This window comes from Sphaeramia orbicularis, chromosome 24 (assembly GCF_902148855.1).
Source record: "Sphaeramia orbicularis chromosome 24, fSphaOr1.1, whole genome shotgun sequence".
NCBI lineage: Eukaryota > Metazoa > Chordata > Actinopteri > Kurtiformes > Apogonidae > Sphaeramia > Sphaeramia orbicularis.
In genome coordinates this window covers 26,170,207-26,196,159 of record NC_043979.1, presented here as the reverse complement: position 1 = coordinate 26,196,159, position 25,953 = coordinate 26,170,207, and the positions used below count along the sequence as shown (strand labels likewise).

Here is a 25,953-nt window from a genome sequence, read left to right as displayed (position 1 = left end):
CAGGTCCAGACATGTAAAAAAGTGTCATTAAGCCAAACCCTGAACCCAACATGAAGTCGACAAAGATAGGTTGAATATTTCAGGTTTTCCTCATTTTTGTCATTTCTAGTCGTTCTACTTTATAAACTCCATCTAAAGCAGGGGTGTCAAACTCATTTTAGTTCAGGGGCCACATACAACCCAATATGATCTCAAGTGGGTAAGACCGGTAAAATAACAACAAAACAATTAATAAATAATGTCAACTCCAAACTTTTCTCTTTGTTTTAGAGGGAAAAAAGTAAACTTACATTATGAAAATGTTTACATCTACAAAGTATCCTTTTGAAAATGTGAACAACATAACAAATTACAGATCCCACTGGTTCTACAAAGGCACAGAAAATGTAGTAACAGGCATAATATTGTTAACATTACACTTGCTTCTCATAAGACATTTCAGGTTCCTCATATTTGTTCTGGTTAGTAACATTTTTTGTGAAAGGAATGTTATTTTTCTTTTTTACACCTAAACAAAGCAAAAACTATTGGAGTTGTCATTATTTATAGGTTATTATGATAGTACTTTACTGGTCTGACCCAAGGTTATTATCATAAAAACTATAATTAAAAGAAAAAAATCATAACTAACTAAAACTGTATTGTGTGTTTACAAAACTAACTAAAACGGACAAAAATTATGGATAAAATTCCCTTCGTTTTCGTTTTTGTCAATGTCGGATTGATATGAGAGCGATTTATTTCACTCCAGCAATTTTATCTGCTGGCACCATATGATATTTAACGGTCCGTCACTTGTGGTCACTTGTGGTTTCCACTTGTCTTCTGGTCCCCACTCTACCTGGAAACATGGAGACTGAAGTTGGGAGAAAGCAGCAGAGTCCTGTCTGGGATTTATTTGAATAATACGAAGAAGAAGAGAATAGATACGACAAAACTAAAACTAATACCAAAACTAACCTAAAACTAAGCATTTAGAAAAAAATGAAAACTAATAAAAACTATCAAACCTGCTCTAAAAACTAATGAAAACTAACTGAATTAGAGAAAAAAAAGTCAAAACTAAATAAAACTAAACTATAATGAAAAATCCAAAACTATTAGAACCTTGGTCTGACCCACTTGAGATTGACACCTGAGCTAAAATGACTTTAACCTCCTTGATTGTTAATCAATCTTCAGTGTAATTTTTGTCATCCTATGGGCTGGATTGGACCCTTTAGTGGCCGGTTGTGGGCCACGGGCCGTATGTTTGACACCCCTGATAAAGAGAACCAACACAATCAACTTCAGGTATGGTCAGTTTCATCTAAAGACCTTTACATAATAAAATGCTGACTTTTTGTTGTGTAGTGGAGCTGTGGGAATGTGTTGAATTTTACATTTAATAAATTCAGCCCATAGTTGACATTTGACCTTGATGAAGCAGAACTGAGGAGGAAGGAGTTCGGATCAGGTCTGTATCAGGTCCAGATGCATAAAAACTCTCTTGGAGATGGATTGAATATCATTTTTCACCTTAATTGATGCCTGACCTGGTGGTGTCCTGGTGGAGGTGTGGCGGTGGCGGATGTCTGGTGGTGTCGACGTCCTCGCTGCTGCAGGGGGCAGAAGGGAGCAGCGATTTAACTCTGTTTCAGCTGATCAGAGTGTATTGGCTGAGATTAAAATCTGATCAATAACCTGCAGCCGGAGGAGCAGCTGGACCCAACTGATCGATCAGCTCATTGATCTTAGCTCAACAACCAGACTGCCCTGCAGCATCATGGGTAATATTAGCCCCATCAGACATCAGCAGGTGAGACCACATTCGGTGTGAAAGTCGAGAAGTTTCATCTTCAGAAATACGAATACATGCTACTTCTGTTTGTTACCTTATATAAATAGATGCACATTTAAGGTTAAACATCTGGTTGAAAAAAGATTAAATATAAATGAATTCAGTGAAATTAAAAAACACTCAGACAGCTTTTGGAATAAAAACCTCAAAATCCAAATATGAGTAAAATCAACCAAACCAGTTTTCTGTTCATCGCACTCTGGACCTCAGTGGTGTGGGGTCAAAGGTCACTGGTGAGGTGAAGGGGGGGTCAAAGCCACCATGGGAGTCTGGGTAAAACAAACAAAAAAAACCTGTCTGAGATGAACAGGTGAAACTGTCTGATTTCAAAATAAAAGCTGATCTCAGACCAGAACCAAAGCTGTGGATTCTTTCACTCAGACGTGGTCACTGTGGTCCCCGTGTCCTCATGTGGAAGGACCACGGGTCAGATCTGAGGTTATATTTTCTTTCTGGATGTCACCCACACTGTGTTTGTGATTTGTTCATTAAATCTGGTTCATTTTGGATAACTTAAAGGTTCAGTTTGTTGTATTTTGGATCTACATACATAGATGGAATTGTGTTTTCATACATGTGGAAACAGATGAAAATGAACTCTTTTTTTTCTTCTTTTTCACCTTTGTCCTGTTTTTTCTTGTACTTCATCAACTTCTCCTCTTTAAATTTTTCTTCATGTTCTTCATTGTCTTTTCTTCTTATTCATCTCCTTTTCTTTTCTCCACTCCTACTTCATCTTGTGTCTTTCTCTTCATTGTATTCTCGTTTGTCTTCATTACCTTGTTCATTTTCGTTTTGTCTTTATCATTTTTCTTGCTTTTCTTCATTGTCTTCTTTTTCTTCTTTTTTTCATGGCTCATTATGTCAGAGCTTTTGTACAGACTTCATATTTTAACTAAAACAACCAGAGCAGATGAATCAACACAGGAGGAGAATGTGCACTTTCACCACTAGATGGCACTAAATAAATCTTTAAAACTAACCTGTTTATACTCAAATATACTCAAAAATACCTGAAGACTTCTTCATCAGCTGATTATTTGACAGCTTACCACATAAATGTCCTCTTCATTTTAGAGGATTTTGGACAGTTTTAGTTTTGAAGATTTATTCTGAAACCTGTCACTGAGTCTTGATTCATTTTACTGAATTATTTCATATTCGTTTTTTCAATCAGACATTTAAACTTAAACATGTGTCTGTTTTTATAAGATAAGGATAAATATGAGACAAATACCCAGGGTATAACAGAAGGTGTTTATTATTAATGGTTTCATTCTGAATGAAATCAGCTGTTTGGAAGAACGTTCACCCTTTGACAAATGCATCAGATACTGAACAGACAGCTTAACGCTCTGCTGACTCTGTGATTTTCAGGATAATCAGCTGTTTATGTTTAGTCTGAGCAGATCAATACAAACCCAGCCCTTTACCTTATCCGATCATGGGAGGCCACAGCTGTAGTCGTACACAGTTAAAACACAGGTCGGTTCTCATTCTATTTTCTAATGTTTTCATCCATTTAGGTTCAAACTATGAACAATAATGTAAAATGAAACGTTCAGTTGCTCTCAGATACGTTCACCCTAAATCGTGCTCCTCATCACCATCCTCCATCAGGTCTGAAGGTTACACCCGACCTCTGGGGGTTCACACCGACATGAATTTTCTGAATTTTCTCCAGTGAGCATCGTCTGAAATGGGATTCAGGTTCTCTAGGGAAATAAACATGCACAGTGACCCCCCCCCCCCCCCCCCACACACACACACACACACACCCACACACACACACACACACCCACACACACACACACACACACTCCCACTCCCCTGGCAAACTAATATCCTCAGCACAATAAAGTCCACAGACAACCCCCCCACCCCCACCCTTAACCTCTTTTAAGTGATTTATCTCCATTTATTATAAATCTATCCACTGCATTTTTTGTTTTTCAGTGAAAATCTGTTATTTTCTATATTTATTTTACTGATCACGTAGATGTTCATAATAGCTCAGAGTGAATTCAAAGGTCATTGTATCAGAACAGAGAAAACTGAGCAATAAGAAATTTTTTTAGCAAAATATATCAATTGAACATGAAAACAAATGTCTAGAACTGCTGTCATTTATCATGGATTTACGGGTGAATCAATGTTGTAGAAGATGCTGGTGTTTCTTCACCTGTGAAAGCCCAGATGGTTCATATCTGATGTCAATGAAAAGCAGAGAAATGGAATTACTGTATATCTGAATTATTTAAATGTATGGACAGGATAAGTGGGTTAACTGTTATTAAACATTTTAGATCAGTACATGCATTTGGTTGCTGACAGCTGTTTAGGTCTTCAAGGGTTAGTTTCAATGAATTAAAGCAGCGCATGACTTTCATCACAAATTTTTCTTCAAATTTGTAAAACCAGAATGATAGCCTGATCATCACTAATCCATTAGTCTTTCTGTGTTTACACACCTAAATCACGAATCATACACGCCTTTCAAGCATACAGGGTATGGCCGGGCCCTCACTCACTCCTTAGAGTACGTGTATGATAAACCTACACCATGACATATTCCAAAAATGCAATTAAACTGATGTCTAAGTATTATTTTTCATGATCCTATTATAAGATGACAATTGACTTACAGTGATTCCTTCCATTTTGTCTGACCCGGTACGGGTCATTGCTTGTTGTCCCCATGTTTGTTGCTGCTGCATGGAATTCCCATTCCCACGATGCACTTTGCGACAAAATTTCCAGAAAGGTCTGAGTAGCATCTCAGTTTGGTATGTAAACAAACAGACTGCTTGTGATGGAGTCATCTTCGAAGATATTCACCATGAGGGAAGTGATTTAGGTGTGTGAGCACAGAAAGACTAATGGATTAGTGATAATTAGGTTATCATTTGGGTTTTACAAATTTGAAGAAAAATTTGTGATTGGTTGATGTTCTGTGACGCTGCGCTCTCATTGGCTGGCGTTCTGTGACGCTGCGCTCTCATTGGCTGGTGTTCTGTGACGCTGTGCTCTCATTGGCTGGCGTTCTGTGACGCTGCGCTCTCACTGGCTGGTGTTCTGTGACGCTGCACTCTCATTGGCTGGCATTCTGTGACGCTGCACACTGATTGATTGACATTCTGTGACGCTGCACTCTCATTGGCTGATGTTCCGTGATGCTTCGCTCTGATTGGCTGATGTTTCGTGACGCTGCACTCTCATTGGCTGACATTCTGTGATGCTACGCTCTCATTGGCCGGCGTTCTGTGATGCTGCACTCTCACTGGCTGGCATTCTGTGACGATCCGCTCTGATTGGCTAGTGTTCTGTGACGCTATGCTGTCATTGGCTGGCGTTCTGTGATGCTGCGCTCTCATTGGCTAGTGTTCCATGACACTGCGCTCTCATTGGCTGGTGTTCTGTGACACTACGCTCTTATTGGCTGACGTTCTGTGACACTACGCTCTCATTGGCTGGTGTTCTGTGACACTGCGCTGTGATTGGTTGATGTTCTGTGACGCTGCTCTCTCATTGGCTGGTTTTGTGTGATGCTCCGCTCTCATTGGCTGCTCAAAACAAATAAAGGAATGAATGAAAAAAAGCCTGTTTTGTTTAAAATCATTGCTTCCTGGTGCTTTTTAAGGCTAAAAACTCAAAAAAGACTGTTCTAGGTAATTTGCAAACGCCCATGTTCCTTTGACTTTAATAAAAGAAGCCTCAAATCATCACAACTTTCACCACAATTTTTTGGAAAAGCTGCCGCAAAATCAGACATTTTAGGCCGCAACAATAAAAAAAAAAAAAAAATCCCGTGAAATCCTGGAGGGACTGATAAACTTATGATAAATAAACTGAACTAAAACATCCCATTTTTCTCTGTTTTCTTCATATACAGTCTTTCTGGACCATGTTTCTTCCTCGTCCTCCTGTATCTTTTTCATTGTTGTTTCATTTTCATCTTTTCATGTATTTAAGGTTGGTTTACTCTTGTTGTGTCTTTGTCTTGTTACAGCTTTTCATGCTTTTGTCTTTTTTTGCATCTTTTCCATCTTTTTCATCCAATAACTTTATTTACAACATTTTCATTTTCCCACACTATTCAGATTTTTTTCATCTGATTTTACTTTTTAGTTAAACTGCCTTATATGATCTGGTTCTGAAATTCCCTTCAAGTGAGTTAACCTTAGCTTTAACTAATAATACCATGCAACAATTAAAGTTATAACCATGTAACAATTACTGAAAAGTCTTGTACAAATGACAGTCACCAGATTTTGAGGATAAAATTCCCCTTTCCTAATGTTCCAGATGTTCATAAACCATGACCACTTACCCTACTCGCTAGATGTTTTTTTATTATTTTACTTTTTCTCTCAATTAATAACCTGAAATGACCAATCAGAGGAGAGATCAATAGCTTCAACCTCTTTCCTTTAGAAATGAATGATAAAGAGTCAAATAGTCATTGATTTTCTTTAGTGTTTTCTCCATCTGCGTCAACTTCAAGGTCAGCTTTAATCAGACACCATGTCACATGGCCTTTGGGTGGGGGGCAGCGCCAGAATATAAAACAGAATATCCATGTTTTTGAGCCTAAAAGACATTTAGTCAGAACAAGATAAAGGATCCAAAATAAAACCAGAAGAAACCTTAATATAAATGAAGCAACACATGAAGTCCTTGAACAGGAGCTCATCCTTTCCACAAGGAATCATTTCAGTTACTTTTGTCAGTTTTTCTTTTTCTTTTTTTTTTTTTGATGTTCAGACAATTAATCTTCATGTTACTGAGTTTTGTTCTTTTTTTATTATTCCAATTCAATTTTAAATTTTTTCTCATGGTTATTTTATTAACCTGCATGTATTTTTGCATTTTGTGTGTTTTGGTCTGTCATTTACATCATTTTTATGTTTTACCCTTCCATTAAAGTTTTTTGTTTGTTTGTTTGTTTTTCAATTTTCTTATTTTTTGTCATTTTTGCTTTTATGCTGCTTTCATCTTTGTTGAATCTTTCCATCATCTTTGTCATTGTCATACGTTTTGCATTTCCATGACATTTCCTTTTATAATATTTAAGTCTTTAACATCCATTTCATCTTTCATTTGTTTGCGTCTTTGTTGTGTCTTTTCCATTCACTATGGGTAATAACAGTTGACTTTTTTATATTTGTAGTAGAATTTAGAATCTTTTTAGAGAACAAATAACCACCTGATCGTGTGACTTCCTGTTTTATTACAGTCTTAAACATCATCGAACAGACTAACGTTATAATTTTGTCTGTTCCCTGATCAGTTCTGGGCTTCAGAGTTTGGATGCCGGTATCTGCTGCTGATTGGTCGATGTGGGTCGGCCCCACAGTCGCAGGCGGCTCACACCTCCATCTGGGGTGATGACCAGGCGGATGTGACTAATTGGTTGACTGAGCTTTAGCTCCGCCTCCCCATACAGGTGTATGTGATGAGGACGAAGCTGCAAAAAAAAAAAAAAAAAAAATCATTTACAATGTATCAAAAAAAGCTATGAAAATACTAAAACTAGACATGTTGGATTTAAAATGGTCAGCTTAAAGTTGATAAAACTCTATGAAACTAAAGAAATGCTCAACTAAACATTAATCACTTTGTCTAAATACAACTCATATTAAAACTACCAATGTATTTGTAAAAATTAACTCAAACTAAAATAAAGAAATACACAAAGCATGATAATAAAAAAGATGCCCAAAAGAATGACTTCTTTTTTGTTAAACCCACTTTCTGTGGTGGCAGGAGGACCTGCCATTTCCCAGAATTCCACCTTGTCCTGATGCACCGAGTTTCTTCTTCAGGGGTCAAATAACACGCTTCGATTCTGCAGGAGTCGGGGAAGTTACCTGAGGGACAGAGGAGTCAGAGGTCAGAGGTCATAAGTCAGAAAAGACTGAGTCTGAGACGTCTCAGTACCTTTGAAGTGGTTTGTGTCAACCTCGACGCTGCTGATGACGCCAACATGACCGAGACGAAACACCGCCCACTCTGAGCCTGGAACCTGCAGGATCCCCTTGTGGTCCGCCTGCAAGACCAAAAGTCCCCAATCAAAATGTAAGTAATTAATTAGTGGACAAACCCTCTATGACGTTATTTATTTGTTTAAAAAAAATGTTTTATAGCATAAAGATGTGCAACATGGCCACAGCTGTGTTGGTTTAATGAAAACAAGGAGAAGGTTGAGTTGGAGAAGGGACCAGAACACCAACCACATCTACTAACAGTGTCATAAAAAACAACATTTCAATTACTCAATAAATATTAAGATGTACTGTTGTGTTTGATAAATACACAAACACACTAATAATAGCTACCTGAGGTAATTGGCAGGCTACCAAAGACCATATAATTCAAAACTAATTAAAGCTAACAACTAATGCAGCTGATGAAGGTGTGTATTATCTGTTTTTAGCTGTTAGCCATTCAGTCGGTCCAAGTCATGAATCAAATCAATAGACAGGACATCACCCCCTTGAGTTGATCCTGTACTTGGCCCAACACCATGAGGTCAAAAAGCCACACTAGACATTTTTCAGGTTGGATGAAATTTAGGAGTGTAAACCTTCAACTTTTTGGGTCGATCCAGCCTTCGGGCAGTTTCCCAGCCGTCGGCCATGTTGGCAGCTCGACCAAGACCTGAAAAAGAAGCACACCAATGTCACCAGTCCACCTACTCTACTGGAACATAAAATAATTACACATACTGAAATTAATTTTCATTCAGACATACTAATCATGTTGCGTGGATGCCCAAAGTGGGCGTCGCTGTAGCCGAGGCAGACTCCCCCATTGGTCAGAGCCACCAGGTCAACGTTCTGGTGGGCGGAGACAGATGACCAGTCTCTTTGTCCAACCCCATAGACCCTCAGTCTGGATATTCCACCATCTGACAACATAAAACCTCATGAGTCAACAGCCTTTCATCCATTCAGATTGAAATCAGACACAATGATGCAAATGAAAATAATGAATGATTTACCTGAAACTTGCTATAATTAAAGCCTGTTCAGAATATGTGAGCAAACTACAAATATTTGTGTTAAACTGTACAGAGTAGAGTACAGATGCTTGCAGACTCTACAGAGGTACTGAAGTATTTGTACTGATGCATCTGGTCTTTTGTAGTTTTGTACCTGGGAACATGTTGAGGCGCAGGTGTGTCACTCTCTGGTCACAAGTGATCTTGAAGTAGTTATGGCAGGAGTCAGAATATCCAGGCTGCAGCTTGGACACGCCCACCAGCTCAGGCCACGCCTCTGAGCCCAGCTGTCAAACAAAACAGGTGATCTGTCCGTCATATCTAGTTGTGTTGTTGGTTTGTGTGTGATGAGCTGCTTCGAACAAATGGTGGTGAATAAAGTCATCATATTGCACATTGTAATATAAGTGTTACCGTGGCAACAGCAGCCAGCTGACTGTCAGTGGCAGCCATTCCTGTTCGGTCTCCTTCCAGGGTTAAGGTTGGCTTCTGGTCTGGAGAAGAATGCTATTACTATTACTATTATATATTTAATATCTTTTTCTACTGTTGTGAATATTCATTAGTGTTTCTGTTCGGAAGGATGTCTTTTAAATGTTCAAAAAGCCTCAACAGAGTCACAAATAAAAAGGTTGAAGGTCATCATTTGTACCCAGACAGGCAGCCTGGATGGAGACGTATGGTGAGTGGTTTCCAGTGAAGAAAGATGTGTCGACGTCGAAGCCAAAGATCTGACCTGGTACTCCGAGTTGGATGATGCACCAGTCATGACCTTAAGGACAAAAAAAGGAGTCATTGTTGTCGTCGTGGTAATGTTAAAGAACACTCAGATACAAGACTTGAAAACCAGCTTTTGCTCATTCTGATTTCACTTCTTGACTTTCAGAGTCCAGGATATTAACCGGCAATTCTCTTCCGTCTCGTCTCCCATCCGTCCATCCACTTTCCGAACTCGGTGAAGGCGGAAGCGATGAACTCTGGAGGTTCTCTCTGTATGAACAAACAAATAGCATCCTTAATATCAGTGGCTTTTCTCTTGAACACAACATTATTATCATATTTCTGTGTTGATCTCTTATATTGTAGAGATTTAAGGGTGTCACCTTCAGCAGGTTGGCAGCAGGAGCAAACCATTCATCTGTAGCAAAAATAACCTGAAGCAGAAAATCAAGCTGTTACTATCACTAAATATTTCAGTTCACATGTCATGTTGTCATACATTGTCTCTTATTAAACTGGTCAGAAAAGATGAGACAGATATTTTAAGTAATGTAAAGAAAATATCTCTGTGGAAGCACCTTTCTCAGTGTAAATTTATATGCATCCATGAGGACAACAACAGCAGATTTACAGCCTAGTGGCCTTAGTAATTAGGTGGAAATAAACACATATTCAGGGTGTCCCAAAAAATGTATACACACTTTAATTAATTGTAAAGTAGGTGTTTATTAAAATTCATTTAATTTTCAAACTGTAATAGAATATACAAACATCATTTTATTGTTTTGTCACTGCCTGTTCTCAAACTGACGTCCGTTCTGGTCCAGACACTGCTGACAACACAAAGTAATGGAATCGCATACATCACAAAACAATTCCCTTGGTATTTGCATGCATTCACATTCAATGACTGCTCTCAATTCAGCGACTGTTGCAGGTCTCATAGTGTAGACTTTGCCTTTTAACTATCCCCATAAAAAAAGTCTAGTGGTGTGAGGTCTGGTGAACGTGGAGGGTATTCAACGAATCCCCTCCGTCCAATCCATCTGTTTGGCAAGTACCAAGGGAATTGTTTCGTGATGTTTGAGAACAGGTGGTGACAAAACAATAAAATGATGTTTGTAAATTCTATTACATTTTGAAAATTAAATGAATTTTAATAAACACCTACTTTACAATTATTTAAAGTGTGTGTACATTTTTTGGGACACCCTGTACATTAAAATGGCCTTTAACAAGCTAAAATAATAGCGGATCAACAGCAGAACCCTGAGGAACTCTAGAGTAGATATTACCTGAATTTATCCATAATGTTGCTCTGTGTCGTGGCTCTATAATCACGCACTGTCATGGGTTCTTTGTGGTCAGAAAACATTGAATTAAATGTGCAACCAAAAATAATTATTGCACTGCTTTCACTCAGTGGCTTCATCTTATCCAACCTGTCAGATGGGAAACGTCAAATCATTCGAGAGGTTTTTAATCCTACTGTATCTCTGCTGATGGCGTGAGTTCTAGATTTCTTTGGTATGGTCTATTTAGCTCTTTTTAAAAAATATATTATCACCTTTTTTGGGTGAAATCATTTGTTGCTGCTGCTATGACTGAAAGACCAACTGACTTATATGACAGGCTGACAGACAGATAAGTCATAACCAAAAAGTTTGAATGATTTCATTGTAAGATAGATAGATAGATAGATAGATAGATAGATAGATAGATAGATAGATAGATAGATAGATAGATAGATAGATAGATAGATAGATAGATAGATAGATAGATAGATAGATAGATAGATAGATAGATAGATAGATAGATAGATAGATAGATAGATAGATAGATAGATAGATAAAAATGAAAATCACAGTTATCAAATGATCATATATTGGACATTACTGATTGGACATTATACAGAAGGCACAGTTATTGTATAAATATGGGATGATTATCATAATCTGTTATCCTGAACACTGTGTCCAGCACATGTGCACCAAAGATATCTTCCATTTATTGACCCAAGTAAACATGAGTTAAATAATGTAAAAACATATCCCAACATCATTGTCTGAAGGAGTAATAATGAACACAGACAGAAAACTAAACAAATAGACAAAAAGGACAATCACAGTCTGTCAGTGTTGACTCTTCACATAGGTAAATGCATTAAGTTAAAGTTGGTTTTATTACCAGAAGCTTCACATTAGACTGTTGGGACAACATGTCATTGATCATGCTTAAAGCTGAGTATTTGTCAATCTCAGTGATTGGCTATAGGTGACTCACCTTCCCTCCAACCGCTTCACATGCTAAGTCGTTAAACTGCAGAAAGTCTGGTTCTGCCGCCGCTTTCACCGCCACGCTCCGGTCAGTCATGTCTCCTTAATGTGTTAAAACCAGAGTTGTTCAGACATGTGTCCTGTCAGATCCAGTTCATCAGTCTCTGATCCTGCAGGACAAAGTCTAGGCTGCTCAGTTGACACCAGCCTGTTGACACAAGACAACCAGTCTCATTTGCACACACTATGTTGTCTTCTTTTAACCTCTGCTTCTCTGACAGTCCAAACAAATATGAACATGACAGCATTTTAAAGTGGACAAAGAGAAGAAAAGGCAGCTCTATAATCCAAATAAACTGACTAATAATCTGTTGACATGTCATAAAACAATCACAGACCCACAACAGATTTCTCCTTTTACTTATGGACTTTTTACAACATGTTCTATCAGGTGTGGAGTTTCATTTGGTTCATTTAAAGTCACTATTTTACATTTGTGTCATCTGAGAATTAATAGATTTAATCCACAATATATAAAAACACCAGTGAAATTATTGTCACATTATCTATATTATAAAAGCCAAGTGGCCTCTGTGTGCATATGTGTGTGTCCGGGGATTCACACAAAATCCGGAAAGAGCTGACTGCTGCAGTTTGGCATTCTTATGCCAAGGAAGACAGTAGCGAAAATGGCAAGTTGATAGGACCAATATTTTGGGAGATATTAGTAATTCTGGAATACAATAGCCTTACAGTCACGTAGCTATGGCCAGAACACTTTGGCGGTGACTGTTGGACAAATGCGGTACAGCATGCATGAATACACAACAGCATAAAAACTACCACATGGATCCCACACAGGTCAATGTGCTAGTTGTCATTATTGTGGAAGAATGCAGACAGAATACATATAATCAACTGTCTCATTCACCAAGAAGCACAAAGGAGCTGAACTAGACTTTGTTGGAGGTTTTGACAGCTTTACAGTGGGGGTTATAGAAAGCACTGGGGTGTTGAACTGTTTGCAAATGGTTAATGTTGTTAAGAAGCTGTTGTGTCAACCTCTGTGCCCCCACATCTTCTTGGCAAAAAGAATATTTTGCCAGGAAGATATTTATCATCAACTACAGTCTCCACTTCCTCACTGAAAAAAAAAAAAAAAATCATTCCAAAAAGTATGCCTCATCACAAATACAAATTCCTCCGAAATAAGACAGAATTGAATAGAAAAGAATTGAGAGTGCAGACACACAGGGGAAAGAGGCTGGAAGACAAAAGGGAACAGAAACAAAACACTGAACATTCAAGGACCTGACAATTGTAATGTTTTACTGTGAACCTCGGTAATGTTTACTCAGTTTGACGAATGTACTTTGATGTTTCTCTCTTCTAAATCCCCAAGTGATTTACAACTTTTTATTATAATATTACCCTCTACTGTTTCTGGAGAAAAGCTGGTATTTTCCTTTATTTAATTGGGTCTCTGTGTGGACCCTCATAAACATTTAGTGTCCAAGAAGGTTATTATGTCAGAAAAGAGGACACTGAACTCAACCTATCATTCACTGACGTGCCTACAGTGGTTGTAGATACTTCAACCAAACTTCATGGAATAATGTTTTCATTCATTAGTTACAGATTATTATACCCATTATTTTATTGGTCGGGCCTGCTTGAGATCACATTGTGGTGTATGTGGCCCTTGAACTAAAATGAGTTTGACACCCTTGGTCTAAAAACTTGCAAAGTTCACAGGTTTTGACCTTATTGCTCTAATGCTCTACAGTTAAACTCCAGTGTCATCAATCCTAAATTCATCAACAGTAATAAATCTAAAATATTTATATACATATGTTTACTGCAGTATGTCAGACTCCTTAGATTACTGATATCCTTCAAATAAATCATCAGTAGACACCAATGTCCTTTAGAGTCTTCAATTTGTAGTCATGTATGTCTGCTGTTACCTGCTGTTGTTATATTATATGATAGTTACCTCTTCATTATCACACTAAATGCTGCCACATTTTAGTGCTACGAAAACCCATTAGATGTCATCTAGCTCTATCTAGTGGACAGAAAATAGAAGTACATTTTACCTGACTGAGCATGTGCTGCTGATTTGACTGGTTATGACATCACTCAGGTGTGTTTTTGACTGTGAAGAAATGTGTTTTTTCCTCAGATCCCTAATGGGGCTGACTGAGACGTGAATTTAATCGACAAAAGAAGGTGCTCTGGATGTCGACGCAAAGTCAGTTCAACAGGTGAGGATCCTTAAGAGACGTCTGTAAATGTGTAATGTAACTGGATCACCATGACCAAATTTATTTCACTGTTTGACTGAATACACAAAGTTTATTCATTATGTAGTAAATGACTCATTCACATAGTTCTTTCCACAGATTTCAAAATGATTAATGTGTCTGCAGGTAAAATCAGCATGACAATTTCATTCATTCATTTCATTTGTTTGTTTATTTCGAGCATTCACAGAATACATGCAAATTCAAAATTCCAAAATCATTCATCTCTACTCGAAAAGGAGTGGGAAGAAGAAACACTTATTTAATCCCACCCCCATTCTCATCATCAAGTAACTTAACATAATATTTTAAATACTCACTCCTGTCTTTGACCTCTAGCCAGAACAATGGACAAAACAGGCCTATACCAAATCAGAATGAACTCGTTTGACAGTATTTGCATTGTATAACCAAAATGTGTGTGAAAAATAGAAACAAAGTACATTCCTGGTGGTGTTACCACAGGTAACAGTTAACAGTCAACTTACATTATAATAATTACATACCAACAATGGAAAAAACAAAAAACTACAATACCACAAATAGTAAAGAACAGCAATAATTACATACCAACAATGGTAAGAAAAAAAAAAAAAAAAAAAACTACAATAGCACTAATGGTAAAGGGCAGCACATACCAGCTGTAAGTGTCAGATAATATTTTCTTTGTCACATCCGGGGAGGAGTTATGTGAGGGTGGTGCTTGTGTCACCGACGTAGTAAAATCAGCTGTTTGTACCTGTTTGAATGAATGAACTGGGGGGGCGAGGGGGGAAGGTCATACTTTTGCTGACCGCCGCCAAAATATATTGTCTTGGGTGTTTTTTTAAATATTGTTGGATTATTTCACTGTTTGTTTTTTACCTTTAATAAACGTATGGACATAACTCTGGAGCTCACTTCCCCTTTTTATTGTTTAGCAGCGCGTCCAGCAAATAAAGATTTTTTCCCTCGCTTAGCCTCTCGGCAACATTGTTTTTTAAAAGTCGCCCCAACACCAGCGATGGTAAGAACAATACTAGATGGTAATGGCAAATAGCACACATTAGCATTTAAGACAGAATATTGATGTAACATCAGTATAAAGACCCTCCATCTCTATACTGGGACCAGACCATAAGTTTATATAACAGTTTAAATCGGTGGATATTTTGGCATTGCTTGTGTTGGATGTCCAGACTGTTCCAAAGTTTCACCCCACATACAGACAAACAAAAATGTTTACGAGTGGTTTGAAATTTGGGTAATGCGAAGTCTCCAAAGCCTCTCAAATTGTGAGCACTTTCCTGAATTAACAATAGATGTAGTGTTAGTTTGTGTATTTGTAAATGTGTCAGATCCAGTCAGACAGCCTTTTGGTATTTAGAACAGTCTGTAGTGCAACAACAACAGTGGAAAAGGTATCTGATCTTTCAGGAAGTCTGTGTAACATTTCACAAAAATGTACAAAACTGAATGCTTCAGAATGTATTGCCATCTTTGTCTCCATTAAGAGTCAGCAGGCCTGACTGAGCATGTGCTGCTGATTTTTACCTCCGCCAAGGAGGTTATGTTTTTTCCAGGGTTTGTTTGTCTGTCTGTCTGTCTGTCTATCTGTCTGTTTGTTTGTCTGTCCGTTAGTGTGCAACATAACTCAAAAAGTTATGGACAGATTTGGATGAAATTTTCAGGGTTTGTTGGAAATGGGATGAGGAAGAAATGATTAAATTTTGGTGGTGATCGGGGGTGGATGGGCCCACGGGGGGGGCCCACTGATCAGCCTTGGCGGATGTTTGCGCTCTCCGAGTGCTTCTAGTTTGACTGGTTATGACATCACTCAAGTGTGTTTTTGACTGTGAAGAAATGTGTTTTTTCCTCAGATCCCTTAGTCGTGGACAGGACAACAGGACTAATGGGGCTGACTGAGACGTGAATTTAATCGACAAAAGAAGGTGCTCTGGACGTCGACGCAAAGTCAGTTCAACAGGTGAGGATCCTGCAGAGACGTCTGTAAATGTGTAATGTAACTGGATCACCATGACCAAATTTATTTCACTGTTTGACTGAATACACAAAGTTTATTCATTATGTAGTAAATGACTCATTCACATAGTTCTTTCCACAGATTTCAAAATGATTAATGTGTCTGCAGGTAAAATCAGCATGACAATTTCATTCATTCATTTCATTTGTTTGTTTATTTCGAGCATTCACAGAATACATGCAAATTCAAAATTCCAAAATCATTCATCTCTACTCGAAAAGGAGTGGGAAGAAGAAAAACTTATTTAATCCCACCCCCATTCTCATCATCAAATAACTTGACATAATATTTTAAATTCTCACTCCTGTCTTTGACTTCAAGCCAGAACAATGGACAAAATAGGCCTATACCAAATCAGAATAAACTTATTTGACAGTATTTGCATTGTATTTATATTGTATAAAATGTGTGTGAAAAATAGAAACAAAGTATATTCCTGGTGGTGTTACCACAGGTAACAGTTAACAGTCAACTTACATTATAATAATTACATACCAACAATGGTAAAAACAAAAAACTACAATACCACAAATAGTAAAGACCAGCAATAATTACATACCAACAATGGTAAGAAAAAAAAACAAAAAACTACAATAGCACTAATGGTAAAGGGCAGCACATACCAGCAATGGTAGGAACAATACCAGATGGTAATGGACAACACATACCAACTAGATGAGAAACAAATAGCACACATTAGCATTTAAGACAGAATATTGATGTAACATCAGTATAAAGACCCTCCATCTCTATACTGGGACCAGACCATAAGTTTATATAACAGTTTAAATCGGTGGATATTTTGGCATTGCTTGTGTTGGATGTCCAGACTGTTCCAAAGTTTTACTCCACATACAGACAAACAAAAACATTTACAAGTGGTTTGAAATTTGGGTAATGCGAAGTCTCCAAAGCCTCTCAAATTGTGAGCACTTTCCCAAATTAACAATAGATGTAGTGTTAGTTTGTGTATTTGTAAATGTGTCAGATCCAGTCAGACAGCCTTTTGGTATTTAGAACAGTCTGTAGTGCAACAACAACAGTGGAAAAGGAATCTGATCTTTCAGGAAGTCTGCATATTTCTATGATGGAGCAATGTGAAAACAGAGAGGAAGGCCAGAATGAACTTGGATTTGGATCTGGACCTCAACCCAGCTGTATGTCCATGAAGAGTGAAGTGTCCTTTTCATTTCAAGGGGCAAGTGTCCTCTGAAAACAGGTAATTTTTCTGTAATCATGTTACTTTTTTAGCATGAGTCAGTGAAACCACCTCTGATGGTTGGGATGTAAAACAAAGTATATGGAACAATGACCATAAAAAGTGTAAAACAATTTTACACAATAATCTGTAGGAAATGACTTTGTCATATGATGTAATCAGATCCTTAAGTATTTTTTCTTGTACTTAACAGAATAGTTAAAAAAAATGTACAAAACTGAATGCTTCAGAATATATTGCTATCTTTGTCTCCATTAAGAGTCAGCAGGCTTTGAAATATCCCACTGAGGTCAAAGAGAAACACCTTCAGATTTATATTTTACAAACACATCAGTCAAACAAGGCACCTGCTTTTATAATATTCTTTTAAAAAAACAAACAAACTCAAATTATGTTTCTGAGCAGTGACAACCACTGTGTTTTCTCCACAGAGTTCTTGAGTCAGAGGGAAGATGAGGAGTAAACGAACAGCAGAGAATCACTGAAGATCACACTGAACTTCCAGAGGAGGATGGAGCAGGAGGACCTGGCTGACCCTTTGCAGACCAGTAAGAGGGTTTGACAGTTTTAACATGAAAGAAACATGTGGGATCGTATGGTAGGATTTTATATGATACTTCAACCTCCTGTTTTCTACTCAGATCTGGTTCCTGCAGTCTGGGTGTCACAGCCCTAAGTGTTACGTTTACCACAGGGACTATTTTTGACCACTTTACTCTCCACACCTTTTCTAGCTCTTCCCTCAGTCCAGTCTATTACCACAGCTCTCTGCTGTTTGTCCACTACTATGATGTCTGGTTGGTCAGTCATCACCAGACTGTATCTGGAAGTCCCACAGGATTTCATCTCACTTATCTTTGGCCACCTTTGGAGAGGCTCCCCATTTTGCTCATACTTGGCACAGATGTTTCTGCTCATATAGTGGTGATCTAGCTACAATAAATGCCACTTGAGGGATTTTGAAGACATTTCCAACTCATGATGGTGTGTAAAAACAAGGTCCGCCATGGATGTGCATTTAACACTTTATTTTCCTGCAAATCTTAAAAAAAACACTTGTAAAAGGAAAATGAGCTCATATACAAAAAGACAAAAATACTAATACAACACCCATTCAGACAGTCACACACACAGGCACAGCGTGGCTTTCCGTGGCTCAGATTCCCTCATCTGATCACATGTGTCTCCCTTATATAACCTCTGCCTGGCTGATTGCTACCCATGCCCACAGGTGTGGAGGTGACCCTAGCAACCAAGTGCCTCACCACAAATATACACCCACATTCACACATACAACCATACGAGGGCTGTTCAATAAGTTCATGGCCTCACCCAGAACAGAAAAACACAGACTGATAATTTATGTTTTATTTTTCAACATAATCTCCATTTACAGCAATGCACTTGGTCCATCGATGTTCAAGCATCACTATCCCATCATGAAAGAATGTAACATCCTGTATTATAACAACTAGTATTTCTGGGTGAGGAAATGAACTTATTGAACAGCCCTCGTACACAGGCAGCACAAATCTAAATTGGCTACAACAGTACACAAAGACAGCCACCTGCTTATGGATTTCCATATAATCCTTGTCTAATTCCGACAGTTCAGACCATCATATTTGGATACTATTCAACCACATTCAGTTGTCATTGCGGTTGATAATGGTGGTGTGGACCATGTCTTACACATTACATCTTGATGTCATCTATGCAGAGAAGGTGGCTGATGGATGTTGGCCGGTACTTCAGTCAGCTGGTCAGCCAGTCTTCATACATGGAACTCTTTCTTTTGCTGTGGTCTGTCTCAGATCCACTGTCTCAGTCTCCATGGTCTCTGGTAGGGGCGGCTTGTTAGAGTTTTCTCTCCATCACACTTAACTTCTGAAGTTCTCATATTCCGTCAGTTTAAATCTTGTTACCTTGATCTTGAGTTCTTGTACTCCATGGAGGGTACCGTTCTTTATGGCTAATTTGGTCTCAGCGATGGCCTGTCTGCATTGGTTGCTAACTGGTACTCACTTTGGGATGGGGAGGTTGATATCTCCCCTGACTTGTCACTTGTCATCCTGGCTTTTTACTTGACTTTAAAAAAATTTTTAATACATTATATTATGAGTCACCACAAATATGCCTCCTCCAAATAACTAGTCATAGCAATAGGAAACAACTGACTTGTAGCTTTGAAGGAAAGTACTGCAGCTGTTTCAGCACTAAACTTTATGAAATGAGCTGACAGTTGTGATGTGTTTTGCTGTGTGGTATCATTATCATTGCCCATATTTTTAGGTTTTTTTGACACGGTTGAAACTGCAAGACAAAAGAAAAGACAGTGTAGTGTGGAAAAATTGTTTACTAAACATGATCTGGTGTTTGTGCTTTCAGGATCCAGTGTGCCACTGTGCCAAAACAAACTCAAATATAGGCTTAAGGACAAATACCAGTGTATGTTTGAGGGAATCGATAAGGCAGGAAACCCACTCCTTCTGAACCAAATCTATCTAGTGCTGTACATCACAGAGGGAGGGGCTGCAGAGGTCAGTGATGAACATGAGGTCAGACAGATTGAAACAGCATCCAGGACGCCATCAAGACCAGAAACCACCATCACATGTAAAGACATCTTTAAAGGCTCAGCTGAGAGAGATAAACCAATTAGAACAGTTCTGATGAAGGGAGTGGCTGGCATTGGGAAAACAGTCTTAACACAGAAGTTCAGTCTGGACTGGGCTGAAGACAAAGCCAACCAGGACATACACTTCACATTTCCATTTACTTTCAGAGAGCTGAATGTGCTGAAAGAGAAAAAGTTCAGCTTGGTGGAACTTGTTTATCACTTCTTTTCTGAAGTTGAAGAGGCAGGAATCTGCATCTTTGAAGACTTCCGGATTTTGTTCATCTTTGAGGGTCTGGATGAGTGTCGACTTCCTCTGGACTTTGAAAACACTACCATCCTGACTGATGTTACAGAGTCCACCTCAGTGGATGTGCTGCTAATGAACCTCATCAAAGGGAACCTGATCCCTCTGCTCGCCTTTGGATAACTACAAGACCTGCAGCAGCCAATCAGATTCCTGCTGACTGTGTTGACTTGGTGACAGAGGTCAGAGGGTTCACTGACCCTCAGAAGGAGGAATACTTCAAGAAGAGATTCAGAGATGAAGAACAGGCCAATGCAATCATCTCCCATATCAGGAAATCACGAAGCCTCCACATCATGTGCCACATCCCAATCTTCTGCTGGATCACTGCGACAGTTCTGGAGGATGTGTTGAAAACGTCAAATGGAGGAGAGCTGCCCAAGACCCTGACTGAGCTGTACATCCACTTCCTGGTGGTTCAGGCCAAACTGAAGAACATCAAATATCATGGAAGATCTCAGACAGATCCACACTGGAGTCCAGAGAGTATAAAGATGATTGTGTCTCTGGCAAAACTGGCTTTTGAGCAGCTGCAGAAAGGAAACCTGATCTTCTATGAATCAGACCTGACAGAGTGTGGCATCGACATCAGATCAGCCTCAGTCTACTCAGGATTGTTCACAGAAGTCTTTAAAGAGGAGACTGGACTGTTCCAGGACAAGGTGTTCTATTTCATCCATCTGAGCGTTCAAGAGTTTCTAGCTGCTCTTCATGTCCATCAGACCTTCATCAACACTGGAGCTAATCTGCTGTCAGAAAAAACTCTGAGGTCTAAACTATTAAGAAAGAGATCTCAACTAACCCATCTCCACCAAGCTGCTGTGAAAAAGGCTTTACAGAGTCTAAATGGGCACTTGGACTTGTTCCTCCGATTCCTCGTGGGTCTTTCACTTCAGACCAATCAGAGTCTCCTACGACGTCTGCTGACACAAACGGGAAGAAGTTCAGAGACCAATCAGAAGACAGTTGAGTACATCAAGAAGAAGATTAAAGATGATCGGTCTTCAGAGAAAATCATCAATCTGTTCCACTGTCTGAATGAACTGGAAGATCATTCTCTAGTGGATCAGATCCAACACTACCTAAGTTCTGGAAGTGTTGCCCGAGATAAACCGTCTCCTGCTCAGTGGTCAGCTCTGGCCTTCATCTTACTGTCATCAGATAAAGATCTGGATGTGTTTGACCTGAAGAAATATTCTGTTTCAGAGAAGGTTGCTCTGAGGCTGATGCCAGTGGTAAAAGCCTCCAACACTGCTCTGTGAGTGTTTCAGTGTCACGATATCTTAGCACATATAATAGATTTCCATCAAGTTATATATTACAATATGTTAAATCACCTTATTCACCCTTTGTCTCCAGACTGGACAGCGGTAAGCTCTCACTGAAAAGCTGTGAAGCTCTGTCCTCAGTTCTCAGCTCCCACTCCTCTAGTCTGAGGAAACTGGACCTCAGTAAGAACAATCTGAGGGATTCAGGAGTAAAGTTACTTTCTACTGGACTTCAGAGTCCAAAATGTACACTGGAGACTCTCAGGTTAGGATTCAGATCTAAGTACCTGTCTTTACAGAATTATTCTTCTATTTTTCTTTCTTTTTTTTTTCTTTAAATAAATTGGTTTTAAAAATCAACACTCAAAACATTCAAACAACATTGAATGATTGATTGATTGATTGAATGATTGATTGATTGATTGATTGATATCTTTATTTCAATCGTGTAAATGTCAGTTTACAAATAGAAATGATAATCAAGAGAATGAGAACAAAATGAAATGGTAACTTAAAACTGCAATATTTTAAGCCTCAAAATTTACATGAGCAAAAAGGAGTAGGAAGAAGTATAAACTTATCTAATCCTACCCCTTCAAACCTTTCCATGCTTACTGAAAACAACACTGTCCTAAATTTATCAGCATTTTTGAAACATGCACATTTAGTCACTCATCCAAAATAAACAACACATTCATTGATGTATGAATCAAATTCAAAACCTTGAACAATGATGTGCTGTTTTCTTTTTCAGTTTGAGTGACTGTATCCTGTCAAAGCAAAGCTGTCGAGCTCTGTCCTCAGTTCTTAGCTCAGAATCCTGTAGTCTGAAAGAATTGGACATGAGCAAAAATAACCTGACAGATTCAGGAGTAAAGATGCTTTCAGACGGACTGAAGAGTTCACATTGTAGACTCGAGACTCTCAGGTCAGGAATGAGTTATTTCGATTGTTTAAACAACTTATCACTGAGATGTGGCTTCACATTCCATTTATTTTCAACTGTGAAACATCTTCATGATTTACCTGCTCATACATTTAAAATCATTCTGCCACCAAACTTTTCCAGGCTGTCATGCTGTCTGATCACAGCAGAAGGATGTGCTTCTCTGGCCTCGGCACTAACATCCAATCCGAGCCATTTGAAAGAGCTCGACCTGAGCTGCAACTATCCAGGAGACTCAGGAGTGCAGCGTCTGTCAATTCACCTGGAAGATCCACGGTGCAGGCTTAACTGTCTCAAGTATGGAACAAAATAAGACCTCACATGCAGTAGCTAATGATGAGAAATTCTCTAAAGTCTTTACATTTTACATAGTTGTTCCAATATATAATCAGTTAACCCTGGTGACAGAAAATACCCTGATACATTTAAAATTCAGTGGTATCATATAGGAGGGGGCTAATTGAGTGGACTTCTCCAGCACTGCCAGTTGACACTGATTCTGTTCTAAACTCTTATGGATAGAATTTATAGATGCAGCCAAGGGACGGAGGGTGTTGGATTGTGAGTAGTGACCATAAGGATGAGATTAGAGATACAAGCTGTGTGGACTAAGATGCAGATGTTCAGGAAAAACCATGACTCCTGCATCTGCTGCTTGATTAGTTGACACGCCTTTCTTTAGGTAGTCTCCTCTCAGTTCAACCACTTTATCTAGGGTTGTAAATCTCTTGATAATGCAATAATAGGTCTCTATATTTAGTCTGCAGTGACTCCCAGTCCACTGGATCTCACTGTATTGTCTGCCATTGCTGCTTCCTGTTCATCCTCTGTTTTCTGTAACTGAGCAACTAACCAACCGCTTGCTTCCAGTTGACATCAGTCTGCACATAAGTCATGTCATATGCAGTTCAGGTTTGTTAGAATGTTCAGAATGTGGCCTCAGGCGACTAAACACAACCCTTCTAAGTCCCTGTTCCATTCAGTTTCTATGTTTTTAACTATTAATGTCCTCAGGTTTTATTACCTCTGGCAAGGAGGTTATGTTTTTGCCAGCGTTGGTTTGTCTGTCTGTCTGTCTGTCTGTCTGTCTGTCTGTCTGTCTGTCTGTCTGTCTGTCTGTCTGTCTGTGTGCAAGATAACTCAAAAAGTTATGGACAGATGTGGATGAAAATTTCAGGAAATGTTGATACTGGCACAAGGAACAAATGATTAAATTTTGGTGGTGAGAGGTCTGCGCTCTCCGAGTGCTTTTCTAGTTTACAATGTAGACCTGTCTTTAACACAAACCATATATATTCAAAGAAAAAAAGTCTCCTTGTACTTGGACAATGAGAAATAATGTCTGAGCAACCATAACTAATTTGGTGCCATTTGGTTGATGGGTGGCGCTGTAACAGCACTGTGAGTTTAAATGACCAGAAGGCTCCTGTTTGGCCCATGTAATATTCAAGTTTTTTTTTTATTTTTTTTATTGCATTATTCTAAAAATCCAGTATTCAGAATAAGCTGTTTACATGGTCAATAACAATGCATATTCCTCAAATATTCACCTTTACATGCAGCTATTTATACCCCTTTAAAAATCACATTTTTCCACTGGTGTCAGCTATTTCCTTCTTTTGTTCCATTAAATATCTTCAGAAAATTGCTCATCTTTGTTAATCTCCATAAATCTGATTATCTCTACTTTCATAATGTTTAACAATAGGTCTGTTTCTCCTTTTCTTCAAATTCATCCATCTCTAGCAGGGAGGGTCTTTGTCTTTACTCCGACCAACCTTAAACTGTAGTTAACACACAAATTACATTTCTATTCTGAAGTCGCTGTAACATGTCTGAAGGAACATCATAAAACCAGAGCATTACCAGCATATCTGACATATCTAAATTGGAAAATGCTTCATTCAGAAAAAGACCTGATCCAGAATATCTGAGTAGAATATACTGTTTACACGACACCTGTTAAATTCAGAATATGAATGAATGAATGAATTTTTATTGTTGTGTCCTTTATAAGAATATGCCCAGCCCTTACAAAGGCTTGTAAGACACCAAAAATATAAACCAAAAACCAGACAATAGGCACAATAGATATAAACAAGACAATGGACTGACCTATTTAAACAAACACATCTGCCTCTTTTTCCAGGCTTTACAAACAAATATTGCTAATTTTTATACATTTGAACTAAACAACCATTTCATCTTGTCATCATCAGTGCTCCAGAACATATCAGGATTTCGGATAAACATCTCATTTAACAAAGAGGCTCTCAGTTCATCATATAAACAACAATACAAAAGAAAATGTGAATAATAGTGTAGTATTTATGTGCATAAATGTAGTCATTGTGTTTTGTCAAAATCAGAGGGTAGACATGACAAAACATGTGGCGATGGTGTGATTCATTTTCCTTTAGGATATAAAAGTCCTGGGAGATTAGAATCCTTCAGTACTGTTGAAGTTTGACAAGTTCTCTTCTTTTCTAAATCTGTGCATTGTGTTTGGATCTTCATCATTGCATTTTCTTCCTCCAGGGTGGATCATAATGGACCACAGTGGCTAAGACCTGGTCTAATGAGGTGTAAGTGTGGATTTAATTAGAGCTATCATACTGTCAGTTTTGAATACAAGGATTATAGTTACGGTGTTTATTCATCTAAATTTTACTGAAAACAGAATGTGTCATGGTCCTGTTTTGCTGATATGTTGTTAATCTGAATAAACTTTTTCAGATTTCTGTGACATCACACTGGACATAAACACAGTAAATCCAAACCTCAGACTGTCCAACCACAACAGGACAGTGACGTATGTTGCGCAGAGGCAGCCGTATCCTGACCATCCGGACAGATTTGACATCTGTCCTCAGGTGCTGGGTTCAACTGGTCTGACTGGTCGCTGTTACTGGGAGGTGAAGTGGGGAGGGAAGGTTTACATAGCTCTGACCAAAAGAGGAATCAACAGGAAAGGAGACGGCAAAGACTGTCTGTTTGGAAAGAATGATCAGTCTTGGTGTTTAAGCTGCTCTCGTAGGGGTCACAGGGTCCAGTATAGTGTCCGCTACAATGACACACTACGTAACTATCGCAGCCAGCCTTACATGACAAACAGAATAGGTCTGTATGTGGACTATTCAGCTGGCATCATAGTCGACCAGCTTTCCTATGACAGAGTAGTTGAACACCAATACAACTTCTACACTTTCACTGAACCTTTTTACATCGGGTTTGGGCTGAGGTCTCCTGATTCCTTTGTGTCTTTGTGTCCTCTGTAGTGGAGACAATCTTGTAGGATTTTAGGAGCTATTTGTCTATTTAGTTTTTTTCAATGTGAATTTACTTTTTTGTTTAGTAATATAGTATTTTTTGCTAATTTTTTATTTTGATTTATTTGCTTTTTTTGTTTGATATTTAGAATATTTTTG

The 25,953-nt window shown here is 38.5% G+C and overlaps 2 protein-coding genes across 2 annotated transcripts; one reads left to right on the top strand and one right to left on the bottom strand.

The window, feature by feature from the left end:
• Positions 1-7,139: 7,139 nt before the first annotated feature.
• allc (allantoicase) lies at positions 7,140-11,936 on the bottom strand. Its single transcript, XM_030128218.1, has 11 exons — positions 11,847-11,936; positions 9,947-9,997; positions 9,746-9,833; positions 9,496-9,615; positions 9,258-9,337; positions 8,998-9,130; positions 8,595-8,750; positions 8,427-8,500; positions 7,781-7,889; positions 7,592-7,710; positions 7,140-7,307 (listed from the first exon to the last, which is right to left on the bottom strand). Exons 1-11 carry the CDS (start codon positions 11,934-11,936, stop codon positions 7,140-7,142), a joined length of 1,188 nt encoding a protein of 395 aa, XP_029984078.1.
• Positions 11,937-15,968: 4,032 nt separating this feature from the next.
• Positions 15,969-25,953, top strand: LOC115415150 (NLR family CARD domain-containing protein 3-like). Its single transcript, XM_030128623.1, is given in 10 exon segments — positions 15,969-16,111; positions 17,236-17,387; positions 17,819-17,935; positions 19,776-20,414; positions 20,417-21,569; positions 21,671-21,844; positions 22,334-22,507; positions 22,649-22,822; positions 25,064-25,110; positions 25,262-25,953. Coding segments are annotated over 8 exon segments (2,940 nt in total). The 5' UTR covers positions 15,969-16,111; positions 17,236-17,387; positions 17,819-17,898; the 3' UTR covers positions 25,804-25,953.

What these genes read in the sequence shown, in the direction of transcription:
- allc (XM_030128218.1), bottom strand. Translation starts at nt 11,936, where the DNA reads ATGACTGACCGGAGCGTGGCGGTGAAAGCGGCGGCAGAACCAGACTTT. An exon ending in CATCCAGGCTGCCTGTCTGG is followed by an intron (nt 9,338 to 9,495) that starts GTACAAATGATG and finishes ATTCTTCTCCAG; the next exon opens with ACCAGAAGCCAACCTTAACC. An exon ending in ATCGACCCAAAAAGTTGAAG is followed by an intron (nt 7,890 to 8,426) that starts GTTTACACTCCT and finishes TTGGTCTTGCAG; the next exon opens with GCGGACCACAAGGGGATCCT.